The sequence below is a fragment of the Oryctolagus cuniculus genome, chromosome 4 (genome assembly GCF_964237555.1).
Source record: "Oryctolagus cuniculus chromosome 4, mOryCun1.1, whole genome shotgun sequence".
Lineage (NCBI taxonomy): Eukaryota > Metazoa > Chordata > Mammalia > Lagomorpha > Leporidae > Oryctolagus > Oryctolagus cuniculus.
In genome coordinates this window covers 55,473,059-55,498,782 of record NC_091435.1, presented here as the reverse complement: position 1 = coordinate 55,498,782, position 25,724 = coordinate 55,473,059, and the positions used below count along the sequence as shown (strand labels likewise).

At 39.7% G+C, this 25,724-nt stretch overlaps 1 protein-coding gene across 31 annotated transcripts in view; it reads left to right on the top strand.

Annotated features, from left to right (window-relative positions):
- The window catches only part of ABI3BP (ABI family member 3 binding protein), a 285,033-nt gene that overhangs the window by 99,221 nt on the left and 160,088 nt on the right, over window positions 1-25,724 (top strand). For all 31 annotated transcript variants that reach the window (XM_070072004.1, XM_051819140.2, XM_017347142.3 and 28 more), the window contains exons 3-4: window positions 15,085-15,153; window positions 17,406-17,538. In XM_070072004.1, the coding sequence (XP_069928105.1) occupies window positions 15,085-15,153; window positions 17,406-17,538 (202 nt within the window). The remainder of the gene's footprint in view (window positions 1-15,084; window positions 15,154-17,405; window positions 17,539-25,724) is intronic.

The following is a 25,724-nucleotide window of genomic DNA, read 5'->3' as shown; positions in this document are numbered from 1 at the left end:
CAGTGCACCCCGCTGATCTGATGGCAGGAGCCAGGTGCTTCTCCTGGTCTCCAATGGGGTGCAGGGCCCAAGGACTTGGGCTATCCTCCACTGCACTCCCTGGCCACAGCAGAGAGCTGGCCTGGAAGAGGGGCAACCGGGACAGAATCCGGCACCCCGACCGGGACTAGAACCCAGTGTGCCGGCGCCGCTAGGTGGAGGATTAGCCTTTGAGCCATGGCACCGTCCTATCCCTGAATTTTCAACATATAACAAAAACTTGGTGAGGGTTTTTTTTTTTTTTTTACCTTGCTTTTATTTCTATGTTAACAATTTATTTATTTTTTATTTTTTGACAGGCAGAGTGGACAGTGAGAGAGACAGAGAGAAGGGTCTTCCTTTGCCGTTGGTTCACCCTCCAATGGCCGCTGCGGCCGGCGCACTGCGCTGATCCGATGGCAGGAGCCAGGAGCCAGGTGCTTTTCCTGGTCTCCCATGGGGTGCAAGGCCCAAGCACCTAGGCCATCCTCCACTGCACTCCCTGGCCACAGCAGAGGGCTGGCCTGGAAGAGGGGCAACCGGGACAGAATCCGGCGCCCCAACCAGGACTAGAACCCGGTGTGCCGGCACCGTAAGGCGGAGGATTAGCCTAGTGAGCCGCGGCGCCGGCCCTTCTATGTTAACAATTAAGCAATTCATGTTGTATGATAAGGCATTATCTGAACCTATCCATGTAGTAACTGTTTTGTAGTAGGACTTATCTAACTTTTGAAAGTGTATATATAAAGAAAATTATGTGCTGACACCACAGGCAAAGGATTAGCCAAGTGAGCCGTGGTGCCAGCCTCTACCAGTTATCTTACAATGCACTTTTTTCTCTTCAGTCTGCAAGCTCAGAGTCTACTCATCCTGCAGACCACAGGTGCTGGTGCCTTTTTGCATTGCCGAGCTCTGGGACATTCTTTAAAGCTTGAGCATTCTGGGCCAGTTGGTTCAGAAGATCTTGAAGGTCTGTTGGGCACTGCAATTAAATATCCAATTACTCTGTTCACTCATACAAAGAAAAGTTCTGGGATTTTTTGTTTTCTTTTTCCTTTTTTTTTTTCTTTTTTGTCATTTGGGAACTGTAATAACATTTCATGATCAAATTCTTGAACATTATCTACCTTTTTAAAAATTTTTATTTACTTATTTGAAAAGCAGAGTGACAAAGATTTCACTCCTAAAATGATTACAACAGTTAGAGCCTGGTGAGAAGGCAGAAAGTCAGTCCAGATCTCCCACTTGAGTGGCAGGGACTTAACTGCTTGAGCCATCACCTACTGCTCCAAGGGTGCTTGGAAGCTGGAATTGGGAAGAGCCAGGTCTTGAACCCAGGCACTTAGGAATAGGAGGCAGATAACCAAAGTGGCATCCTAACTGCTGTGCCAAATGCCTATTCTTTTCTTCTACCTTTCTGACAGAATAGCTTGGATTCTGCACAGAACCATGATCTTTCTGTCTAAAACCTCTACTACTACTAATGGTTCTTTTTTTCAATCCTGCATGTTTGATCACCTCCAGAACTCTGACACTGAACATATTATTTCAGAGCTGGAAGCAATAGAGACCATGCCACAAGTCTGGACCACAGTAGACCCAAAATATTTCCTATTTGTGCTGATAGTAAGTGGATCTTTTGTTCCTCTGCTTGTGTCTCTGGTGTTACTGTTTCTTGGATTTGTTTTTGAGAAGTGAGTACATGCGATGGTTTCCACAGAGGACTGGTCTTCAGCAAGAGATCTTTTTGTACTGACTGAAGGCACACTGAAGATGGGCTATACAGGTCAGGCTGCTTTGCTCTTGTAAAGAGACTCCTCTAAAGAACATTTATGAAGATTGTATTCTCTTGAAACTACTGTGCCTTATGAATCTTATCACAGTTCAAAGAATTCTTCTCTTCCTTACAGTAAAAGTTGCCATCTCTTACAAAAATTTTATTTGAAAGGCAAAGTTGAGAGAGATCTTCCATTCACTGGTTCACTCTCCAGATGACCACAGCAGTCAGGGCTGAGCCAGCCCGAGGCTAGAGGTTCATCAGGGCCTCCCACATGGATGCAGGGGCCTGAGAACTTGGGGCATCTGCTGCTGATTTCCCCAGCACATTAGGGAGCTGGATCTGAAGTGAAGCAGCTAGGACACCAGCTAGCCACCATGGGAGATTCTCTCATCCCAGGTTATAGTTTTACCCACTGCATCGCAATGCTGGCCCTAAAGCTGCCATCTTCTTAATTGAGTTTCTGTGCCCCAGAGCAGGGAGACCTCTCCTCATCCAAGCCATTGGCTCCTATCTACATTTTCCTTTCTTCCTGCAAAGCCTCAGGCTTTATCTATCTTTAGCTGCAGGCACTAAAGGGATAGAACAGCTGATACTTTCATTCTCTGAAAACAGGTTTATTAAGTGATGACTGCATTTCCAAGTCCATAAGTTAATAATGCATGAATGGGGAGGGTGGCCTTTCTGCCCTCCAAGTCGCTCTGAAAGGGATGAGAAATGTTCCAAGGCAGGGGGACTTCTATTAGTTTATGATGATGCATAATTCTGGTAATACTCACTTTTATGTACAGCTAAGGGCATTGGGCTAGTCATCTAATGTGTTAAAATTATTAAAAATTTATATTTAGAAACATAACAAACAATAATGAGTTCATGCAGAACTAACATCACTTACACTAGTATGTCTGGCTACCATGAAACTTTGCAAAGCTATGCCTTAGCACATTCCCAAGAAGACGTAGGATGTCTTCAGTTTTCAAGAAAAAATACCCCATCAGTGCTTTACAGAAAAGGCACCCTCTCTCCTGGTGATGTTCTTGAGTTGGTGGGGACTATGGATTGCTGTGGTTCTAGCCTTCACATACATAATTGCTTTAAGGTTATTTAGTTGGTGTGTTTTGTGATGGGATTTTGTCATTGTTGATTCTATCCTATGCAGTGATAATCCATTGCATCAGCCGTATTGGAACCCATCATTTTCCAGTCACCAGGCTTCAGGGTGAATATGGATTACAGTTCAAATATTCATAATTTATAAGCCATTGCTGAAACCAATTTGCTGTCATGGTGTCAATTTATTATTGCTGAGGTCGTTGTGACTGGAATGTAAGAATGGGTGGGGTGGGTGTGGAATAAGGTTGATCACCCTGCTGAAGTTTGGAACAACTAGCAAGTGGCTTTTTAATAAATGGGCAGACAAGTAGCCTTTTGCTCTCTCTTTGCATTCCAGCTCTGCAGGGGACTGCCCATCTGCCTAGTGTCTCATGAGGCATCCCACTCCCTCTCACTTCATGAACCAGCAGGCCAGGGGCCAGATGGATCTGTAGCACAGGCAGAGGTAGCTGAGGCAGATCCCCAGAACCGCTGGCCCTGGCTGAGCCCTGTTTGCTTACCCACTCCATGGGCACACTTAGGAGGTTTCTGTTTCAGAACTGACTAGTGATTGAGTAGAATTTCTTCCTGAGCCTAAAACACAAGAAAGCTTTTCAGTGGTGTTTTTCAGAACAGACATTACTCAGTGTTGGTGTTGATGAAATGAGGCACAAGAGCTGCTGCCAAATGTTAAGAGCTAAAGAGAATACTTAAATTTGGATTGTACCCACTCAGATTGGATTGCAAGTTAATGTGGCATGTGGACACCTGCAGATGCAAGTAAGAATAATTTTGTCATGGAAATTTTCATAAGTGTTGGAGTTTTTTCAAATTTCTGGGTGACATTCACTTATTAGAGGTCTTGTGATGTGCTACATTGGCTTCTCCTAAACATAGTTACCTTATTTCATGAAACTCTAAAGCATCATTAACTATAAATCACACCACTATTTTATGAAAAACTAAAAATAAGCTGCTAATTAAGGACATTGATTTTGTAGCCCTTAGACCTTTTATTTTTTACTCATCAAAAGAGCTTCCTTTGACACACTGATGATAAATTTTCTCTTCTCTCTATCATAAAAGGAGATGATTATCTCTTAGAGTATTTTAGAAGAGTTTTAGATTTATAGAGAACTTGTGAGGATCATACAGAGAATTCCTGTATGCCTTACATTCGGTTTCTTCAGTTCACACGTTAATATGGTAAGTCAGTTACAACCGATGATCCAGTAATGATAGCTTATTCACGAAAGTCCGTACTTTGATTCCTCACATCTGTTGTTTCTGATCCAGTCTCCCCTCCAAGACACCATATTACATATTACCATATTACAACTGGTAGTTACAGCTTACAGCTGGGTCGTTCTCCCAGCCTCTCCTCGTTTCTGACAATCTTGACTGTTTTCAGACCTTTTCCTTGTGTATTTTGTAGAAGGCCCTTCAATTTAGTTTTGTTGGATGCTTTTCTCCTAGTCAGACTGAGGTATGGTTTTGGCAGAAGGTATTTCCTACTCAAAATTGGGGGCAGGCATTTGGTACAGCAGTTAAGTCCCTGCTTGGGATGTTTGAATCCCATATTGGAGTGCTTATGTACTTGGGTCTTTGCCAGATGCAGTTCTGGACTCTTGGCATTGCAGTGGCCTAATCTTGGCTGTTGTAGGTGTTTGGGAAATGAACTAGACTCTTCCCCTTCCCCCACCTTTCAAAGAAAATGAAAAAAATTAAATTATCTCATTAAGAAAGGCTAAATTGCTGCTCAGTGGTTTTCATCCTGAGCATTTGACTCTTCTGCTTCACCTTTCAACCATGGAGTCGGCCTTGTTTCTCCACACCGAATCATTTGTGTGCCAGCAAGGACATGGTGGGTGCAGCATTTTAGAACTGATTCTACAATGTGTTTTCTTTCAAATAACTGTTCCTCTTCTACCAGCATTGAAACTGTCACTTTCCTGATGTTTCTAGAAGATGTCAGGCAAAGCAAGCTCCCTACCAACTGCAACTGTCAGATAGTATCAAACGTAAAATGCTCTGAGAGGTGTTCAAAGCTCAGGGAGAAAAGTGTGTCTTAGATTCAGTGAAATAAGGAGGTCTGAATTTTTATGTCATTTACCATGTAAATTTCACATTCAGTAATGCTAATTACCTTGTGAGATTCAGACATGACTATGTTGCTTTTTATGTTTCCACATTCAATTAAAACCAATAAACTCCTATCTGGTATTTTAATAGGAAATCAAATTCCCTTATTGGAACTTGAGTTCTCCTTCAGTTTTTACAAACCAAAGGAGCTGGTGCAGCCCAAATGGAAATGCCATGTCTGCTTCCTTCCAGGCCAGCTCTCCTGCGTGGAGCCCTGGGTGCCTTGGTCCTCCACCACCTGACCTGGTACCTGCAGCTGAAGCTCCTCAGTTGAGTTGCCCTCTGAAGGCAGCCAGTGTCTGGTGTTGCCTTTGCTGGGCTTCCAGGAGGGCAGTTCAAGGTACCCCTCTATAAGCCAAAGCAGCCATTTTTCAATGTCATTGCCACCGCAGGAGAGCAGTGTTGGGAGGCAATTGCAGCCTCTTCCTCGGGGACACATCTGGGTCTGTCACCTACCCCTCCCCCATCCCCAGTTGCTGAGAATACACCAGGAACTAAGCCTCAGCGTTCTTCTTCAACCTCCAAATCACAATTGGGATGATGCTTTTTATATTTAAGTATCAAGATAAAGCTTATTAATAATAAAAAGAGCTTACAGACTATCTTTAAGAGTTCAGAGTCAACTGGAATTCACATTTTCATATTTAAAGTTATTTTTATTTGGCAGGCACAAAGAGAAAGAGCTTCCATCCACTGGTGCACTCCCCACGGCTGGGGCTGGACCAGGCTGCAGCTAGGGACTTAGAACAACTCCATCAGGGTCTTCCACATGGGTGGCAGGAATACAAGTGCTTTGGCCAGCTTCAGCTGCATTCCCAGGTGCGTTAGCAGGGAATTTGATCAGAAGTGGAACATCTGCGACTGGAAACAGCATTAATATGGGATGCACTGTGGGTGGTGGCTTAACCCGCTGAGCCTCAAAGCTGGTTCCAAGAGAGATCTACCATCTTCTGGTTCACTCCTCAGGGCTGTACCAGCCCCAAACCAGGAGCTGACAATTCAATCCTAGGTCTCCCACATCAGTGGCATGGATCCAACTCCTGTGCATTAGCAGGATGCTAGAATTGGAAGTGGAACTGAGATTCAAATCCAGGCACTCTGATATGGTATACAGGTATCCCAAGTGGCATCTTAAGTGCATGCCAAATGCCTGTCCCTACATTTTGATCTTGAATCTTCTCTGACCCTGATTGTCTCCGAAAAGACCCAGATCTTTAGAGCAAATCATGCGAGTGCCTCTTCCCACTCCTTCCAGAGGAAAACCTACACAGGCTCCATGGACCCCTGTTTCCAACAAGAAATTTGCAAATGGGGCTGTCTTTAGAGTATAGATAAGCTGACTTCAAGGATGGAGTAAAGAAATTAGAAAGGGTAGTACTGGGTGGAATTGGAGGAATCCAATTACTGTTTGATGCTTTACATGTATCTTAGAAGACTTATGTTTTTCTTATGGCATTAAAATAGAACAGATCTTTTTTCAAAAAAATTTAGTTAGAATTTTATCTACAAAGCACATTAAACTGGCTGAAAACTAAGAACATAATGATCTTGATTAGGGGTACTACTGTATTAACATGAATTCTGCTAAGTGCAGTTTTCATGCTCTTACCTGAGAACAAATGATTGAAGAGGCCAGCAGCCACGCTGGTAAATGAGGCACCTCAGAGCAGGATATGTAATCATTCATTGTTATTCCATGGCTTAGCCTCAGAATAAAAAGTCTGAAACTGGTTACAAAGATACAATCATAGTTTAACAAAAAATAGAGTAATAACAAGGTTTCAAAGTAATGCCTATTCTTGGGGCAGGGGGACAATATACATGGGTTTCAATATTTTCTTGCCTCAAAATGAATTTCTATTTAAGTTTCTCCAGAAACTTTTTGAAGTCTCTTGGTGAAAAAGGTAAAATGTGCTAGTTGAATGTTCTGATGAAGCCATGGAGAGTTCATCGATAGAAATGTTTGTAAGGAGTCCTGCATATTTTGGACAGGAGGATCATGTATTTGCCTTTGATGTTTTAAGATATATTTTATAACACTAAGGAAGCATTCCATCAAAGCCTTACTAAGTAGATATTGGTATTGAATGCTGTCAAATATTTTTTGAGCAAAAAGTAGAAATGTACATGCTTTTTGCTCCCTCATATTATGTTCCTGGAATAAACCACTCTTGGTCTTTTGTTTTTTAAAGATTTATTTATTTGAAAGGCAGGGTTACAGAGACAAAGGCAGAGAGACAGAGGTCTTCCATCCTCTGATTCGTTCCCCAAATGGCTACAATAGCCAGAGCTGGGCCCATCTGAAGCCAGGAGCCTGGAGCTTGTTCCAGGTTTCCCACATGGATACAGAGGCCCAAATAGTTGGACCATCTTCTACTGCTTTCCCAGGCCATAACAAAGAGCTGCATGGGAGGTGGGGCAGCTGGGACTCAAACCAGCACCCATATGGGATGCCAGCACTGCAAGCGGCAGCTTTACCTGCTGTGCCACAGTGCTGGCCTCCATACTTGGTCTTAATGTGTTGTGTGCTGCCAGATTCTGCTTGTCAATCTGTTTTCAGGAATTCTTGCATTGATATTTATGAATGAGTTTGGTCTATATTTTTTTCTTTGTGAAATACTGCATTTTAGAATTTATGATGCTTTCCATGAAAATAATGTTACGGTTAAGGAAAGTATTCACTTCTTAGACCACATAGGTGCAGACTTCTACTTTCAAGGATTTGTCCTCATCATCATCATAGCTAACATTTCTCTTTTTTTAGATTTATTTATTTGAGAGGCAGAGTTACAGAGAGAGGGAGAGACAGAAGGAGGGGGTCTTCTGTCTTCTGGTTCACTCCCCAAATGGCTGCAACACCTGGAGCTAGGCTGATCCAAAACCAGGAGCCAGGAGCTTCTTCCTAGTCTCCCATGTGAATGCAGGGGCCCAAGCACTTGCACAGTCTTTCACTGCTTTCCCAGGCCATCAGCAGGGAGCTGGATCTGATGTGGAGCAGCTGGGACATGAACCAGCACCCATATGGGATGCTGGTGCCACAGGTGGAAGCTTAACCTAGTATGCCATAGTGCTAGCCCTCATAGCTAACATTTCATAAGCACTTTCTGTGTAAGACACTTTGATAGTTTTAATCATCCGTGGGACCCCTAGGAGGCTAAGTAGTACTTGGCATTCTCAATGTGCAGGTGAACAAACTGAGGTGCTACTAAGTAACTGCCTGGGATTTAATCTCAAGCATTCAGTCTAAATTCTTATACACAGAAATTTAGTGTGACCAAAGAACCCCAAAATGTGAGAATTTGGATATACTTATCTGAGCAATAATGAGAAGGTTAGTTGCATTACCAAAAACATGCAGTGTGATACAATGGATTTTTTTTGGCTTGCATTTTTCTTTTTTTTTCTTTTTTTAACTTTTATTTAATAAATATAAATTTCCAAAGTACAGTGCATGGATTACAATGGCTTCCCCCCCCCATAACTTCCCTCCCACCCGCAACCCTCCCATCTCCCGCTCCCTCTCCCCTTCCATTCACATCAAGATTCATTATAAATGATCTTTATATATAAAAGATCATTTTAGCATATATTAAGTAAAGATTTCAACAGTTTGCACCCACACAGAAGCATAAAGTGTAAAATACTGTTTGAGTACTAGTTACAGCATTAATTCACATTGAACAACATATTAAGGGCAGAGATCCTACATGAGGAGTAAGTGCACAGTGACTCCTGTTGACTTAACGAATTGACACTCTTGCTTATGGCGTCAGTAATCTCTCTAGGCTCTAGTCATGAGTTGCCAAGGCTATGGAAGCCTTTGGAGTTCACTGACTCTGATCATATTTAGACAAGGTCATAGTCAAAGTGGAAGTTCTCTCCTCCCTTCAGAGAAAGGTACCTCCTTCTTTGATGGCCTGTTCTTTCCACTGGGATCTCACTCACAGAGATCTTTCATTAGGGTTTGTTTGTTTGTTTGTTTTTGCCAGAGTGTCTTGGCTTTCCATGCCTGAAATACTCTCATGGGCTCTTCAGGCAAATCCAAATGCCTTAAGGGCTGATTCTGAGGCCAGAGTGCTGTTTAGGACATCTGCCATTCTATGAGTCTGCTGTGTATCTCACTTCCCATGTTGGATCGTTCTCTCCCTTTTTGATTCTATCAGTTAGTATTAGCAGACACTATCCTTATTTATATGATCCCTTTGACTCTTAGACCTATCATTATGATCAATTGTGAACTGAAATTGATCATTTGGACTACTGAGATGGCATTGGTTCATGCCATCTTGATGGGATTGAATTGGAATCCCCTGGCACGTTTCTAACTCTACCATTTGGGGCAAGTCAGCTTGAGCATGTCTCAAATTGCACATCTCTTCCCTCTCTTATTCCCACTCTTATATTTAACAGAGATTTTATTTTTTAAGATTAATTTATTTGAAAGGCAGAGTTAGAGGAGAGATTAAATTAGGTTTAGCTGCTGGTTCACTCCCCAAATGGATGCAATGGCTGGGGCTGGGCCAGGCTGAAAGCAAGACAGGAGCTTTTTCTGGGTCTCCCATGTGTGTACAGGAGTCCAAGCACCCAGGCCTCCTCTGCCACCTTCCCAAGCATATTGACGGGTGTGTGTGTGGGGGTGGTGGTGGTCAGGAATCAGAAGTGGAGTAGTTGGGACTAAAACTGGCATCCATATGGTGCCAGTGCTAAGGGCTGTGGTTTTAACCCACTGAGCCACAACGCAGGCCCTGGTACAAAAGATTTTCATAGGTTTCCTTTAACAATGACTATCCTTTTGCTCTTCCCTGGGGCATCTAAAATATTAGGCAAATTAGGTTTAATTCACATACAGCATTGGATAGGATTAACTTCTATATTAGGAATGGAAGGTTTAAGATGACAGTTCTGTGTGAATTTTCTTAAATTTACATTTCAATCGAATTTATATTTCAGTTGTATAAATTTACTTCAAATGAAATAGCACTACATTTTGGCAGAATTTCTGATTAGGCAACAACATGTATATTTCCAAGCAGTTACAAATCCAAAGAATTTCACAGTGTAAAACAGAAATAAAAATCTTGTCTTTTGTTTATTCCATGACTATGTTCCCAATGGAATACAAAGACTGCCATTATACTTGTGTATTGCAATGCCCATTTTTTAAAATTTTCTTAATTTTATTTAAATATACAAATCTTCATGTATTTCCTGAATACAGGTTCAAGAACATAATGATCCTTCCTGCCCACACTCCCACCCTTGTTCTTCCTCCTCTCTAATTCATCTCAATTTTTACAATTATCTACATTTAGTTTATTTTATACTTATGATTAACCCTACACTATGTAAAGAGTTCAACAAATAGTATGAAGAAAAAAGTGTTCAACAGGGCTATTAAAAAATCATCAAATCTCAAAATGTCTACTTCTGTAGATTCACTTCTGTAGATTACCTTTTAGTACTCTATTCATTACCACAGATCAGGGAAAACTTACAGTATTAGTCTTTTGGGGACTGGCTTATTTCACTAAGTATAATGGATTCTAGTTGCATCCATTTTGCTGCAAATTACAGGATTTCATTTTTTTAAACTACTGTGTAGTATTCCATTGTGTACCATATACCATAGTTTCTTTATCCAGTCTTTAGTTAATGGACATCTTGGTTGATTCCATGTCTTAGCTATTGTGAATTGAACTGCAATAAACATGGGGTACAGATAACTCTTTCATATGATGATTTCTTTTCCTTTGGGTAAGATCCCAGGAGTGGGATGGCTGGAACATATAGATTCATTTTCAGCTTTCTGAGGTATTTACATACTGGTGCAGTGGCTGCACCAGTTTACATTCCAAACAGTGGACCAGGGTAACCTTTGTCCCCACATTCTCCTCAGCATTTGTCCTTTGTTGATTTCTATATGGGAATCATTCTAACTGGAGTGAGATGAAACCTCACTGTGGCTTTGATTTGCATTTCCTTATGTGCAATGCCCTTTTTAAATACAAATGTGAGTGTCTTTAACTCCTCAGCAGGATTACTGAAATTCAGAGTGTTTTGCAGTTCATGCATATGTATTTATTACCAGAAGACTGGAACTATGGCCAATGAATGTTTTCCTTAGCTGAAATATATTCTTATGTCCCTTGATATGTGCACATTCTACAAATACTGTTTTCAACATACTTATGTATAAGAAAAAACTGGGAAGGAAAAGCACTCTGGGTACCCAATCTTTCCTTCTTTGTCATCATTTTCTTTGTAAGGGGCTGGTTAATACAGGGAAGTAAAGGAAATTGGAAGGGAGATGTCAGGGTTCCTTGGTCACTCATAGTTCAAACCTACTGTCTTTCTGCATTTGAAGCAAGTTCTGGTTTGTGTGGACAGTGTACCACCAAAACCAGCCCCCTCTGTGTCCCCTCACTCAGTTATTGACACACACTGCTCACCTTTTTCTAACTTTGGGTCTTGATGAACCCCCATACATCATGAATACTTAAGAATGCTATGCTGAAATGGTACTTCAAGAAGGTCCTGAAAAAGCAGAATTAAAATATAAGTTGATTTTGGTGGTTTTCTTTTTTAACCTAGAAACCTTTTATTTAAGGAATACAAACTTCATGATTTCATGTTTATGAGTTTAGGAACATAGTGATTCTTCCTACCCCACCCTCCCTCTCACCTGCACTCCTACCCTTCTTCCTCCTCCCTCTCCTATTCACATTCTTAATTTTTACAGAGATCTATTTTCAGTTAACTTTATACTCAAGATTAACCCTACACTAAGAGTTCAAAAAATAGTATGGAAAAAAAATACCGTTCCTCAGTAAAGGGCTGTTCAAAATCAGTACATCTCAAAGTGTCAATCTCACTTCTATAGATTACCTTTTAAGTATTCTATTAGTTACCACAGATCAGGGAGAGCATATGGTGTTTGTCTTTTTTTTCTTTTGCAAATGATGTTGATTTTTTTGGTTCCTAAAAAATGAAATCAATGTTTTTTCATAACACATTTTCCATGAGATTTTGAAATTCCTTCACATGCATGGATTTCAAAAAAAAATATTTTACACCAAACTAAATGAATCTTAATTTTCTGGGAATTTTTTTGAAGTAACCTCATATAAATAGAGGCAGGGGACTGCATGTTGTTCCTATCTCTTCTGCTCATATGCAGTGTGGTGGAATGAGAAGGCTGTGCCAAGATGGCCGCTGGCAAGCGAACATCAGTTACTCAGGAAATGGATTTGGAACCCACCTGGAAAAGGAGCCTGCCTGGCAACAGGCAGTGATTGGTTATGGCATAAACCTCACCTTGACCAGATTGGCTGACTTGGCTATATAAGCTGCTGTACCAACTGAAATAAATGAGTTTGCGAGCTGCTCATCTCTAGGTTGCTTTCACCTGAGTCCCGGTGTCTGTGTGGTGACTCCACGCCTCTTGCCCCAACCACTCTCCTACTCTCAGAACGAATCTACAGCAACAATGCATGATTTGTTGTCCCACCAGATTTGTCTTTCACATCATAAGGTCACAAAATTATGAAATATACAAAATCTGTTCTCTTTATATTAATACTTTTTTTAAAAAAGCACACGTTGAATATCCATGAATTGAAATTCCTGGGATCATGAATAATTTTGGCACATTTGTATATATGTACATAAGGAAATATGTTGGTGTTGGAACACAAGTCTGAAGACAAATTCATGTATGTTTCATATGTACTTTATATAGCCTGAAAATAGTTTCATACAATATTTTTAGTGTGACTGATTAGACTGTGACCAATCACGAGGTCATCACATGCAGAATTTTCTACTTGTGGGGTCCCATTGGTGCTCAAAAAGTTTCTGGTTTCAAATTTACAATTTTCAGCTTAAATTAAGAATTTTGAGGTGATGACAAGAAGCATTAAACCAAGCACAGGACCTTGTGTGCATTGGCTGGCCATGAAGCCAACCTTGTTTCAGTGATCTATTCTACAAACTGGAGTGACAATAGTGCGTGCCAGATATGAGTACCATGAGGAAAAATATAATTATGTAATGTTTTTAACACAATGTCTTGTACATAACTGGCATTTGGTACATGATAATTTTTGATAGCTTATGTTACTCTATCCCAAATAAAATTAGGAAATGATTACTGTATCCCTAGTAGCAAACTTGTTTGTTTGATTTGGGTCAACCATTGCTATGTGATCTGCACTAAGCAAGATGTGCTTTCAAACACACAGAACTTTGGAACAGAACAAATGTTCCTTCGTTTGTGTGGTGGTCATGAGACAACCATGCAATAAACGGGCAAGGCTGGAAGGTAAAGTCAAGAGGTTGCCTGGGTTACTTTCTTCAGTGGTAATTAACAGCAACAGGTTCTAGCAAATAGTGCTATGTGGAGTGTCCAGGAAAAGACAAAGGCACAAGTCATTAACAGCAGTTGAGTTGCCAGCTTGTCTCTTGTCTAAAAATGAAGTCAGCCCTATGAGGCCCCTGGCAGAGAAGGCCTCTGTTCCAAAATCATGGTGGGGGAGATATTTGAACCCAGAATGAAAACAGAAGAAAGGTATGAGTCTGCCTGAGCAAGCAGGGGCAAGCTGTGATACTGACAATTGCATCTAAATGACAGCTAGTGCAGAATGAACTTCAGGATCTAAAGTTTCTGAAGAAATTTTGCGGATAACACTCATCAACCAGTTAATGCATACTTATAAAATGCTATTTTGTATGCCAAGACCTGTTTGTTTTATTTATATAGGATTAGCACATACTGATTGCTTTAGCATAATTCCATTTAAAACCTAAATATGTTGTAGAGATTGTCTATTCATATTTCATTGATATATTTTAAATTAGTTATGCTGATCCATATATTATGATTTTGTTTAAAAATTCTATATTAAAAATTACTGGTTGGATATGAAAACAGGATGAGAAACTACACAATCAGGATGAAAATCAGAGCATTATAAATATTCATGCTTCCATGAGAGCGAGAGATCTCAGATCATATGACAGGTGACACCATGTTTATTACACAAATATGAATTTCCAAATATGGTTTAACTTTGGAGCACCAGGCTGACCCTATGAGGAATAAGCTAACAGAATGGATGTGATCTGATTTTTAAAAATAGTCTCTTTGGGGCTAGCGTTGTGGTATGGCAGGTTAAGTCACTTTTTGAAGTGCTGGCATCCCATGTCAGAGCACTCATTAGAGTCTCAGCTGCTCTGCTTCTGATCTAATTCCCTGCTAAGATACCTGGGAAAGCATCAGAAGATATCCTGGGTGTTTGAGCCTCTGACACTTATGTGGGAGACCCGGATGGAGTTCTAAGGCTCCTGGCTTCAGCCTGGCCTAGCCCTAGGTACTGGGACAATCTGGAGAGAGAATCAGTAGGTGGAAGATCTTTCTCTTCCCCCATTCCCTCTCTGTCACTCTTTCAGATAAATAAATAAATCTTAAAAATAAAACCTCTGCAGAGAAAATGACTGATGGGCAATGTGGCATCAAATCTGTCCTTAATGTGTTGTACTATGAGAATTAACGGTAAAAATAGTCTTCAAACAGTACTTTATACTTTGGGTCTGTGTGGGTGCAAACTGTTGAAGTTTTTACTTAGTATATACTGAGTTGCTTTTCTGTATATAAAGATAATTAAAATAAATCTTAACGAAGAATGGGATGGGAGAGGGAGTAGGGATGGTTTGTGGGTGGGTGGGAGGTTATGGGGGGGGGGGATCACTATAATCCAAAAGTTGTACTTTTGAAATTTATTAAATAAAAGTTTTCTTAAAAAATCTAGGTCTACCATGATTCTTTTAAGACTTCTCCCCTATCCCAACACATTTGCTTTTGAAAATCTGGATTTAATTTTCATTTAACAAATCTTAATGTGCTTCTCAGGAAGTGTTAACTTTTTGGATACCTGGGCCCTCTCACTTTTTGGTGCTGTGGTTACAGAGGATGCCTCAGTAAATGCTGAGTCAGGACATGGGTGTGCTAACGCTGGTTCTTGAAGGATTTCACTGATTAATACCATTTTGGTTTCCAGATGCAGAGCCAAAATATCTGATAGTTGTGCGACCTGCTCCTCCTCCAAGTCAAAAGAAATCATGCTCAGGTATAATCATTTTCAGTTTTCTTTTTTCACTTCAAAGTGTTAACTTTTCATCATTTTCTGACCACAGAGACCAAGTGCCTAGGGTAGCCTTAGGAATGTGGAGTAGAGTATGTAGGCCCTTGATAAGCAACATCATATAGCCTGGTGGTAGAGACTGCAGTCTCATCCCAGCACCACTTGCAAACTGCAGTTATTCACCAAGTTAATAAGCCCCTCTATGTGCCTGTTCTGCATCACAGGACTGGAGTGAGGACTGAATGAGTTCATGAAAATGCCTGGCCTAGAGGCAGTGCTCCTTTGGGGTTAGGTCCTCTTCTTAGCCCGTTTCCCTTTTGCACTGTTTGAGCATATGCCACTGCTGTGCCTTTCAGATTTTAAGGGCCAAAGGCTTTATGTCTAACCTTTGCTTAAGGAGACTATATTTCAAAAGATTAACTCACTTGTATGCATTGATTAGATTGGGGTTTAGGTGGCATTTACTCATCTCTCCCTTCTAAATAAATTTCTGTATATTTAACCAGAGTAAGAACTTCTTTCATAAAACAATGACAACAACACTTACCTTCTCAGGCCTAGGAAGACTTGAAATAGGAACATAGATTTATGAATAAATAAGAAGAAACTTTGTACATGACCAAAGCAGGATTAAACTCCTCGGTTTGGTTCCACTACTGAAACTTTGTCTCAATCAGATACACAGACCATTGTTATAAGGAAGAATGGTAGAAGTTGTGGCTATGTTTTTCCCATCTGATGCTACAGCTTCCCAACTGTAGATAGAATTGATCACAAAGCATTGCTGTAATTTTTAATGTGAACTATTCTCCAAATAATTGTTTCCTAATCATATTAATATTTTATGGTGCACTGGATACCATCAAATAAGGAAGAAAAGAAATGTCTTATGTTAGGCTATATTATTCTGGGAGGGGGGGCAAGTATGTGGTTCTTGAATGATACTGAACAGCTGAACAGAAAACCTTGGTGGCTCTGAATTCAGACTTCAAGACTTGTCAACCAAGACTGCTTGCTAGAAATCGGTTATCACATTGCCATCCTTTCTTTTGCTTTGATTTAACCACTTTTAAGAGCAGCATGGAATGCACAAGCATTTTGAGAAACACAAATTCCTTCCCCTAACTTCTTACATTATCCTGAAATAAAAGGAAAATTTCATTTGCTTACACCTTGTCGGTGAGAGTTGTCTAGGCAATGGTCCACACACTTGAAAATGAATGGACTCTCAATATTTCAAGACTGTATTTGAACATACTGAAACAGTGAAATCAATGAACATGAGTATAGTTCCATGGGATTTGGTTTCATTTGAATAGTCATTGAATTGTTCTTAATACAGATACACAAAATATTTAAGGGAAAGCAAGAGAGTGATTCCACCTTAGTAGCACTTTATACCTTCCTTGGTTTTGAGGTTTTTGTGACACTGGACTTAAAAATTACTTTTTTTACTTGTTATTTTCAGCTCAGGAAATTATTTCATCTTGCTCAGGATATTATACCCCACCTTTCCTTTTAGCTATGGATAAAATTTTTGTTTTTGTAATCTGCTTTTGGCAATGAGGTAATGACTAACACATTAGCCTCAATTCATTTTATATTTGTCTACAACATGAAATTTAATGACTTAATAATTTATATAGTATGACCAACACTTAATTAGTTATCTGGTCATATAACCCTTAGGTTCCCAAGGGGAAAGAGAAAATAGACCTCACAAGTCCACGTGGTGTTATGTTCATACATTGTAAGCTAAGCCAGGAATGTGGTAAAAACAAAGCTAGACTATAAGGAAGAAGGCCTGGATATGAGTTTTGACCCTTTTCTCAGTTTGACCCTGTTCTCACTGGACCTTATTTTTCATCTGCAAAATGAGACTATTGCATTACATTGGTGAAAATCCACTCAGAAATGGAATGATGAATAGCAGAGTCGCCTCAGGGCTTTTTCAAACCATACGTGCCCCCTAACCTTACTCCAGATTCTTATCTGCCCCATTTGGGGGCCAGACATGGAACATATGATTCACCATCATATGAGACTATTACAGGTGGATTTGGAAAAATTTACAGAGAAGGATAAGCACATTTGCAAACAAGTGGACTATATGAAAAGAAAAGGAACTTGTTTTTTCACCATCCTCAACAGCTTGCCATGTTATATTTATGTATTTTACCTAAATCATGAAAATACACTACATATTTCCATACTTAACCTGTGTGTGGCCTCCATAGGTAAAACGCGTCCTCGCAAGCCTCTGCAGCTGGTGGTTGGTACCCTGACACCAAGCTCTGTCTTCCTGTCCTGGGGATTCCTCATCAATCCACACCATGACTGGACATTGCCAAGTCACTGTCCCAATGACAGGTAATTCACCATATTAAAAAAATCTTGTTTTCATCTTAATGTCACTTGCTCTTAATGTACATGCTTTAGAAGAGTGTAGAGTTATCAGGACCATTACCATTCACTTATCTATTAGTTGTAAAATTGCTCAAAGTAGGGGAAGGGGCACAAATACATGGAAATCAAGGACCTTACCCTTGAGAGAGTTACCATTTACCTGAATAGAAAACACAAGTAGTTTTCCCTCCAATAATGAACTACAAAGGAAGAGCCAAGTGGTAAATGGGCAGTTATGCAATGAGAAGTGTAGCAGTCACAAAGGAAGAGGCTAAGGGCAGTTGGGAGAAACCAGTAAATGTGAAAAAGTTTACTGGAAAAGCATGGCTCTTCGACCTGACACTTGAAGACCTGCCAGAAGCAGTAGTTCTTGAGCCGTGGCCACCAACCCAAGCAGCATTACTGGCACTTGGGAACTTGTCAAAAATGCAAATTCTCAGGTGCTCTCCTTCAGACTTATCTGAGGATGGGCCCCAGCCATCTGTGGTCCAACAGAATTGTAGGTGACTATGATACCTGCTAATGTTCTGAAATAACTGTTTAACAAAAAAAGTGGAGAGACACACAGGGAGAGATACAGGCAGAGGAAAGCACAAAGTTGAAGTTGCCATCTTCTTCAGAACAAATAAGGAAAATCAAGTATGCTTTAAAATTATTGCCATTCATCCATCCAATGATGTTTTTCTAAGTTGGTTATAAATGGTATTTGCTTATCATAAATATTTACCACATTAGTTTCAAAATTCAGAAGGTTGCATTTGGAAAAGCATTCAAAATTTCTAAAATCAAGACATTTTAATATTTTTTTAATTTTAAATGTACTGTAAGTTATTAAGTTTTTGACGTTTCTTCACTCCTTTTTTGAAAAACTTTATTGAGGTATGACTTAAACATAGTAAAACACACAGATCTTAAATGAACAGTTTCATGAGTTATGACAAATACATGAAATCATGTATTTTATAACAGTAAGAAATGGAACATTTTTATCACTCCAGAAGCACCCACTGGTTGGGTTTTCATCATAGGCTGGTGTGGCCTGCTCTAGAGTTGGACGTCGTATAGTCTGGGAGACTGGGTTTTTCATTTCTGTTGTCTTCCATTCAGCATGTTCATTCATGACATTACAAGCATCAGTAATTCCTTTCTTAGGTTCCTGACTAGTTTTCCATTATGTGAATATTCTATCATTTATTTATACTATACTGCCTTTGGCTACATGAACTGAGTCATTTTTGTGGATGTGGATCTCATAAAGATTTTTTTAAAAAGATCATTTATGTAAAAGGCGGAGTAAGACAAAGGGAAGGCAGAGTGATCTTCCATCTGCTGGTTCACTCCCCAAATGGCTGCAGCGGCGAGGGCTGGGCCACACCGAAGCCAGGAGCTTTAGCTGTTGTAGCCCAGCAGTATCTCATTTTCCTTCTGCATAGGATATTGAGCACCTTTTCGTGTATTCTTTGACCATGTGTATTTTTGTAGCTTTTAATTTATTTCTATTTCTGTAAACTGAACTAAAAGGAAAGATCTTTAAAATGTTTATAAATTCTCAAAGTACCTTTCATATGACTTTGATTAGGAAATCTAGACTAAAGGAAAAACCAAATTTTTCTTCTTATGTCTGTTTCTCAAGGGATAACTACTTGGGAAAAAGCATGTAGAAGATACTTCCAAAGCCCAAGTTTTTGAAAAATAATTTTGAGAGGTTTCAAAGAATCTGAAATATTCCTGATTTCACCCACCACTAAGTCCATGACTTATTTTACTTGGAAAGTGAACTATTGAGAGAACATGCTTATAATTCCAGTTTTTAGTGGATTGGTCCAGGATGCCAGTGCTGAGAAAATAAGCATTTATGGATTGGTGCATTTTTTTCTATTTTCATCTTTCAAAAAGTTCTTTAAAAAAAAAAAAGGAGGAAAGGAAATTTGGTAGTCATGGAACGCCATGTAACCTGTTTTTAGTGGTTACTCAACTTGTATAAACCCGTGGGACTGTTTCAGCAAGTTCAATAACCTGGCAAAGTCATGTAGTGTCATGTGTGTACAATTTTCTCCCCTGCCCAAAAGCCTTTCCTTCAATTTCACCTTGCCTACCTGTTCATTCTGTGAAAGAATTTATCCAGTGACTGGTGCTGATTGTGTGATAGCACAAAGAGGTTAATATAGAGAAAGTGAGGACAGATGAACTGATGGAACCAGAGTTCTAACTAGGGCAGGTGGTTTGAAGGCTCAAACTACTCAGAGCACACAAGCATTTTGCTCTCACCACCTTGTACAAACCCTGGCTCTGCTGTTCTCATCAAATACATTGAGTAACACACATCAAATCACAGTGCTCAAGGTTGGTAATTTCACTTTGAAGTTTTTTGAAACCTTCAATGATAACATGTCAAGATGCTTGCAAGTGAGGGATTTTCACAAGGTTTATGGAAAATGTGTAGTATGAACAGAACTATGCATAGGTTTCATCGTTTTTGCACTAAAGTAACTTTCCATGTAGTTTCATTTTTCCACAAACCTTCTGAAGTACCTTGATATTTTCAAACTTAAGTAAGTAGGAGGATCAGAAATACTGGGCTGGAGGCTGGCGCCCCGGCTCAGCAGGCTAATCCTCCGCCTCGCGGCACCAGCACACCGGGTTCTAATCCCGGTCGGGGTGCTGGATTCTGTCCCGGTTGCCCCTCTTCCAGGCCAACTCTCTGCTGTGGCCAGGGAGTGCAGTGGAGGATGGCCCAAGTGCTTGAGCCCTGCACCCCATGGGAGACGAGGAGAAGCACCTGGCTCCTGCCATTGGATCAGCGCGGTGTGCTCCTGCCATTGGAGGGTGAACCAACGGCAAAAGGAAGACCTTTCTCTCTGTCTCTCTCTCACTGTCCACTCTGCCTCTCAAAAATAAAATTAAAAAAAAAAAAAAAAAAAAAAAAAAAAACAGAAATACTGGGTTGGAATGGGTAACTGTTAGGGCGTGACTTTGAAGGGGAGAGTTGAACAGCCAAAACTAAAATTAGCATTTGGAGTACTTGTGGATTTTGTATGCATATGCCTCTTTTGTCCTAATTAACACAGTTAATAAATAGCTGACATTTAAAGTCTGGTGTTTGCAGGGAGGGGAGGGAGGAATAGTAGTATTTATTTGAAAGCCCTGGAAATACCATACACATTGTAAGCGATCAATAACTCTAACAGAACTGAATGTAATTAGAAACAGACTTGGAGAAATCTACTCTGATCTGTTCATGCAGCTTTTTTTTTCTTTAGCTTAGAAAAATCCAATAGGTTAAGATAAGAAATAATAGTTTAACAGGATCATTATTTCTTGAAAATTGGAAGATTAATACAGCTGAAATTTTCCTGCAACAGTTTCTTACAAAACCATTGGAAACTTAATGCTCTTGGCTTGTTAAAGGAACACCAAAAGGGGTCATTTTCATCCACTGAACTGTAATGTTTGTCATCCTTTATAAAATCAGATTTTATAATTTCACATGAGTTTGTGCACCCTCATCCTATGCAAATAACCTACTGAAAAATTTCATTTGTACTGCATACTTTCTATAATTAAGTACTTAGCAAAAAGTGTTCAGTGAACATCCCTGGTTTAAGTTTGAAGTGTTAATAGGATGTCATGCCATCCTTTTGGACACTTGTGTCTGTTACCATTTGTATGGGGTCTGTAGGGGTCTTCTGTTATTTTAGATCCTTTTCAGAAGTCACGTTGGATGGTCAGTATGCTTTTACAGTTTCTATTCTTAATGGGCTTTGAGTTGAAGAACATACATATTTGTCGTCAATATTTCGAAGGTCAGAAGAAAACTTTCCAAACCGGCACAGAAGAGCCAAGCATGTTTTTAACCAAAATTTATTTGATCATTAATAACTTATTTTTTCCTTCCCATGTTTCCAACTTGTTAAAGCTTTCAAGATTGCTTTAGTTCTCCCTCCTTTGCCAACTTATTAGAGCTTTATGGTTCATTTAGAAATAATTTTCACATTGTCTAACACTTTAAAATTGTGCTTATTTACTCTTAATGTAGAATGAGGTCTCGCCTTTTTGGCTAGTCTAGAGCAGGCTCCTTTTTAATTACTATTTTAATTGACACATAATTATACATATTTCAGGAGACAGTGTGATAATACATGTATGCATTATGCAAAGAGAGCAAGCCCTTGGATCTTATTTCCCCCATGCCAAGGTTTTAAGAAGCAAGTATTTTTAGTATCTGAATTCTCACTTGATTGAACCCAATGTCTGTTACCTGTTTGTCTTGCTTGTAAATTTTAAGCTCTGAGGACAAAAACCTTGTATGTCTTTCCTGCCATTATAACATTACCCCAGCCCCCAGGCCCGCATCTCGCACAGAGAGCACCTTAAGTCTTAAATATATGCAGAAAGAATACACAATGAAAATGTCAATATGTTTGCATTTACGTCACTGTCACCTCAAACTAAACATAGCAAAATTGAATTCAGACTTTTTTTTGAAATACCACCTCAATTGTCGTCTTACTTTCTACAGTATCATAATGCTTCCATTCACCCTAATTTACTCACTTTTATGCTGAGTCTTCTGTAGTTTGAAGACTCAAGTTCTGTTGATTTCATTTTGGTAAATATGCCTTTCTGTATCTTCCATCGTTCCATTTCTACATAATGAGTCCAATCCAAGCACCCTTCACTTTACCCTGAACCTTGGTAATAGCAACCTGGATACATTCCCTGGCACTTCTCCCTACACGAGTCCAACCTGACTCCCTAAGGAAATCTAGCTCACTCTCTTCATCCCAAACTTATGACTTCTATTTCTCCTCTCTCCAGAAAACATGCTCTGACTCCAGACAGTGCTCATGACCCCTTTCCCCCCCACCTTTACTTCCCCAGTGACCTCCTCTCTCCTGTATTTATCCTTTCACTCTTATTGGTGCCCGCCTCCTGCTGGAGATTCCTTGCCCAAAAACACCTTTTTGTTGATTCTGTTACATCCTGGAAGTTACTTTATAGTATCTTCTTTTTTTAAAAAATTATTTACTTATTTATTTGAAAGGCAGAGTTAGAGAGGCAGAAAGAGAGATGTTACCCATCTGCTGGTTCACTCCCTAATGACTACAATGGCAGGAGCTGGGCCAGATCAAAGCCAGGAACATGGCATTCTATCTGGGTCTTCCACATGGTTGAGTTGGCCCAAGCACTGGGTTATCTTCTGTTGCTTTTCCACCTGCATTAGCAATGAGCTAGCTTAGAAGCAGAGGATTCAGGACTGGAACCAGTACTCTGATTTGGGATGCCAGCATCATAGGCAGTGGCTTAACCTGCTTCACCACAACACTGGCCCCCATGTTTGATATCTATACCCGCCCACACCATGCTTATGCTTCTTCAGTGGCTCTATCTATCCATTTTATTCAATCCTATTAAAACATTTCATGGTAGTCAGTCACCAATGATCCATTAATTATAAATCCAGTAGAATTTTCTCATTTCTCACCATTAACTTCTCAGTGGAATTGTCAGCCACCCCCTTATTGTTGAACTCTATTTTAACATTTTTTCTTAAATTTTCCTCCTACCCCTCAATTCATTAATAGTCACCTGTGTTTACTTGTTCTACTTCATAAATATGACAGTTTTCTATCCTTGGATTGTTATCTACATTTCTTTGTATCTTGTCTTTATTGCCTCCATGTAGAACAGTGCTTCTCAAACTTTGATGCTCATAAAGCCATCTGGAAGACCTTGTTAATGAGCAGATTCTTATTGAGTAGTCCTGATGAAGAGCTTGTTAAAAAAAAAAAAAAAAAAAAAAAAAACCTCCCAGGAATTGCTTTCACTGCTATTCCACAGAGAATAAGAGGAGTGACTGGTCTGATCAATTCTTGGATAGCAATATAACTTTGATGCATTTCTTTTTCATTATGTTTCTTTCTTAATTTCCTTGTTAACTCATATCAGGACACTTGATTGAGATTCCTCCCTCTGTTTTCTAATTACTCCATTACCAGTAAATTCCCTATCACTCTTCAACTTTATTCACTTGCTAAAGAATCACCACCAGCTCGCCATTGCCTAATAAAAGAAGCCATGGAATCTCTCAAAGGATATCTGGATCACACTCATGAAGTGAGGTATAAATCCATGCTGCTGTGCTTTCTTGGGCCTGGGTAGGATGACCTTACTTAATCACAACACTACGATGGCATTTTTTTTATTTGTATGCATTTCATAAATACAGCATTTGGACCGTAGTAATTCTTCCCACCATACTCGCCCTCCCACCATCTCTCCAGCTCCTCTCTCTTCCCTCTCCTGTTTATTCCAAGAAAGAAAGAGAAAAAAAGTAAAATGAAAAAACTAAGAACTGTTCCTCAGCAGTCCAGACAAGGGCTGTTTAAAGTTATTGCTTCTCAAAGGTGATTTTTTTTCTTTTCCCTTTCTCCTTTCCCTTCCTTCCTCCCCCTCTTTTCCTTTTATAAGCTTAATTATCTTTAAAGAAGAACCCAAGAGTTTTAGATCTTTTCTGAGCTCATAGACATAACTATAACTTATGAGACATAATAATATCCTCCACTTAATGCACTAGAAGGAAGTGATTCCTGAGAACAAGTTTTACTATTAGTCTCATGATACAACTCTTTGGGGATAGAGGTTCTTCATGGGAAGTTAGTGTATAGGGACTCTTGTTTATTTAACAATTAACACTCTTATGATAACAGTGATCACCCAAGGCTCTTGACATGAGATGCCTTGGCTATAGAAGCCTTTTTAATGTACTAGCCTGACAAGGCCTCAAGCAAAGTAGAAGTTCTATTCTCCCTTTAGAGAAAAGTACATCCTTCTTTGGTGACCACTTCTTTCCACTGGGGTCTCACCCACAGAGGTACTTAATGTAGAACAGTTTTGCCAGAGTGTCTTGACTTTCCATTCCTGAAATGTTCCCTTGGCTTTTCCACCAGATCAGAGTGCCTTAAGGGCTGATTCTGAGGCCAGAGTTCTGCTTAAAGCAATTGCCATTCTATGAGTCTGCTGAATGGACTGCTTCCCATGTTGGAGCCTTCACTCCTTTTTAATTCTATTACTTCCAGAAACTTAGTCCTATTTATACGATCATTTTAACACTTGTTCCTATCTATATGATCACTTTACCAAAATCCTATCCATTTTATCTCTGTAACACGTTGATATTTTTACTAGCCAGCTTAAGGGAATTTGGGGTCCCGTGGCCAGTTTTTAAATTGTACCCTTAGAAATAAGTCCATAGGAATGTATGCAAAACAATTCTGCTTTGCAGTTAAGAACTTCACACATTTCACAATTAAAAATTTAGGATCTTGGTAATTCTTCCCACCATGCCCACCTTCCCCTTAACATTCCCACCCTGCTTCCTCCTCCCTTTTTATTCTCTTTATTTTTTTACTGAGATCGGTTTGCAATTAACTTTATACACATATGGTTAACTCTTAAGTAGAGTTCAATTCATATGAAAGAAAAGATAAGGAAGAGATAATAAAGGAAAAGAAAAAAATGGAGAATAAAAAGCTGTTTCTCATTGGTCAGGAGCAGGGCTGTTCAAAGTGATTGCTTCTCTACATGTCAATTTCATTTCTACAGGTTGCCTTGTAAGTGCTCTATTAGTTATCACAGGTCAGGGAGAACATACAGAATTTCTCTTTGTGACTGGCTTGTTTCACTAGGTATGATGTTTTCCAGATTGATCCATTTGATTGCAAATGACTGCATTTCATTTTTTTACTGCTGTGAGTATTCCACGGTGTACATATCCCATCTTTATCTAGTCTTCAGTTGATGGGCATTTGAGTTGATTCCAAGTCTTAACTATTTGAGCTGAGCTGTAATAAACATGGAAATACAGATAGCTGTCAAATTCTGACTTCATTTCCTTGGGTAGATTCCCAGGAGTGGGGTGGCTGGGTCATGTGGAAGGTCTATATTCAGACATCTGAGATATCTCCACACTGTGTTTCTTTTTTTTTTTAATTTTTTAATTTTTTTTTTTACAGGCAGAGTAGACAGTGAGAGAGAGAGAGACAGAGAGAAAGGTCTTCCTTTTTGCCATTGGTTCACCCTCCAATGGCCGCCACAGACAGTGCACTGCAGCCAGCGCACCACACTGATCCGAAGGCAGGAGCCAGGTG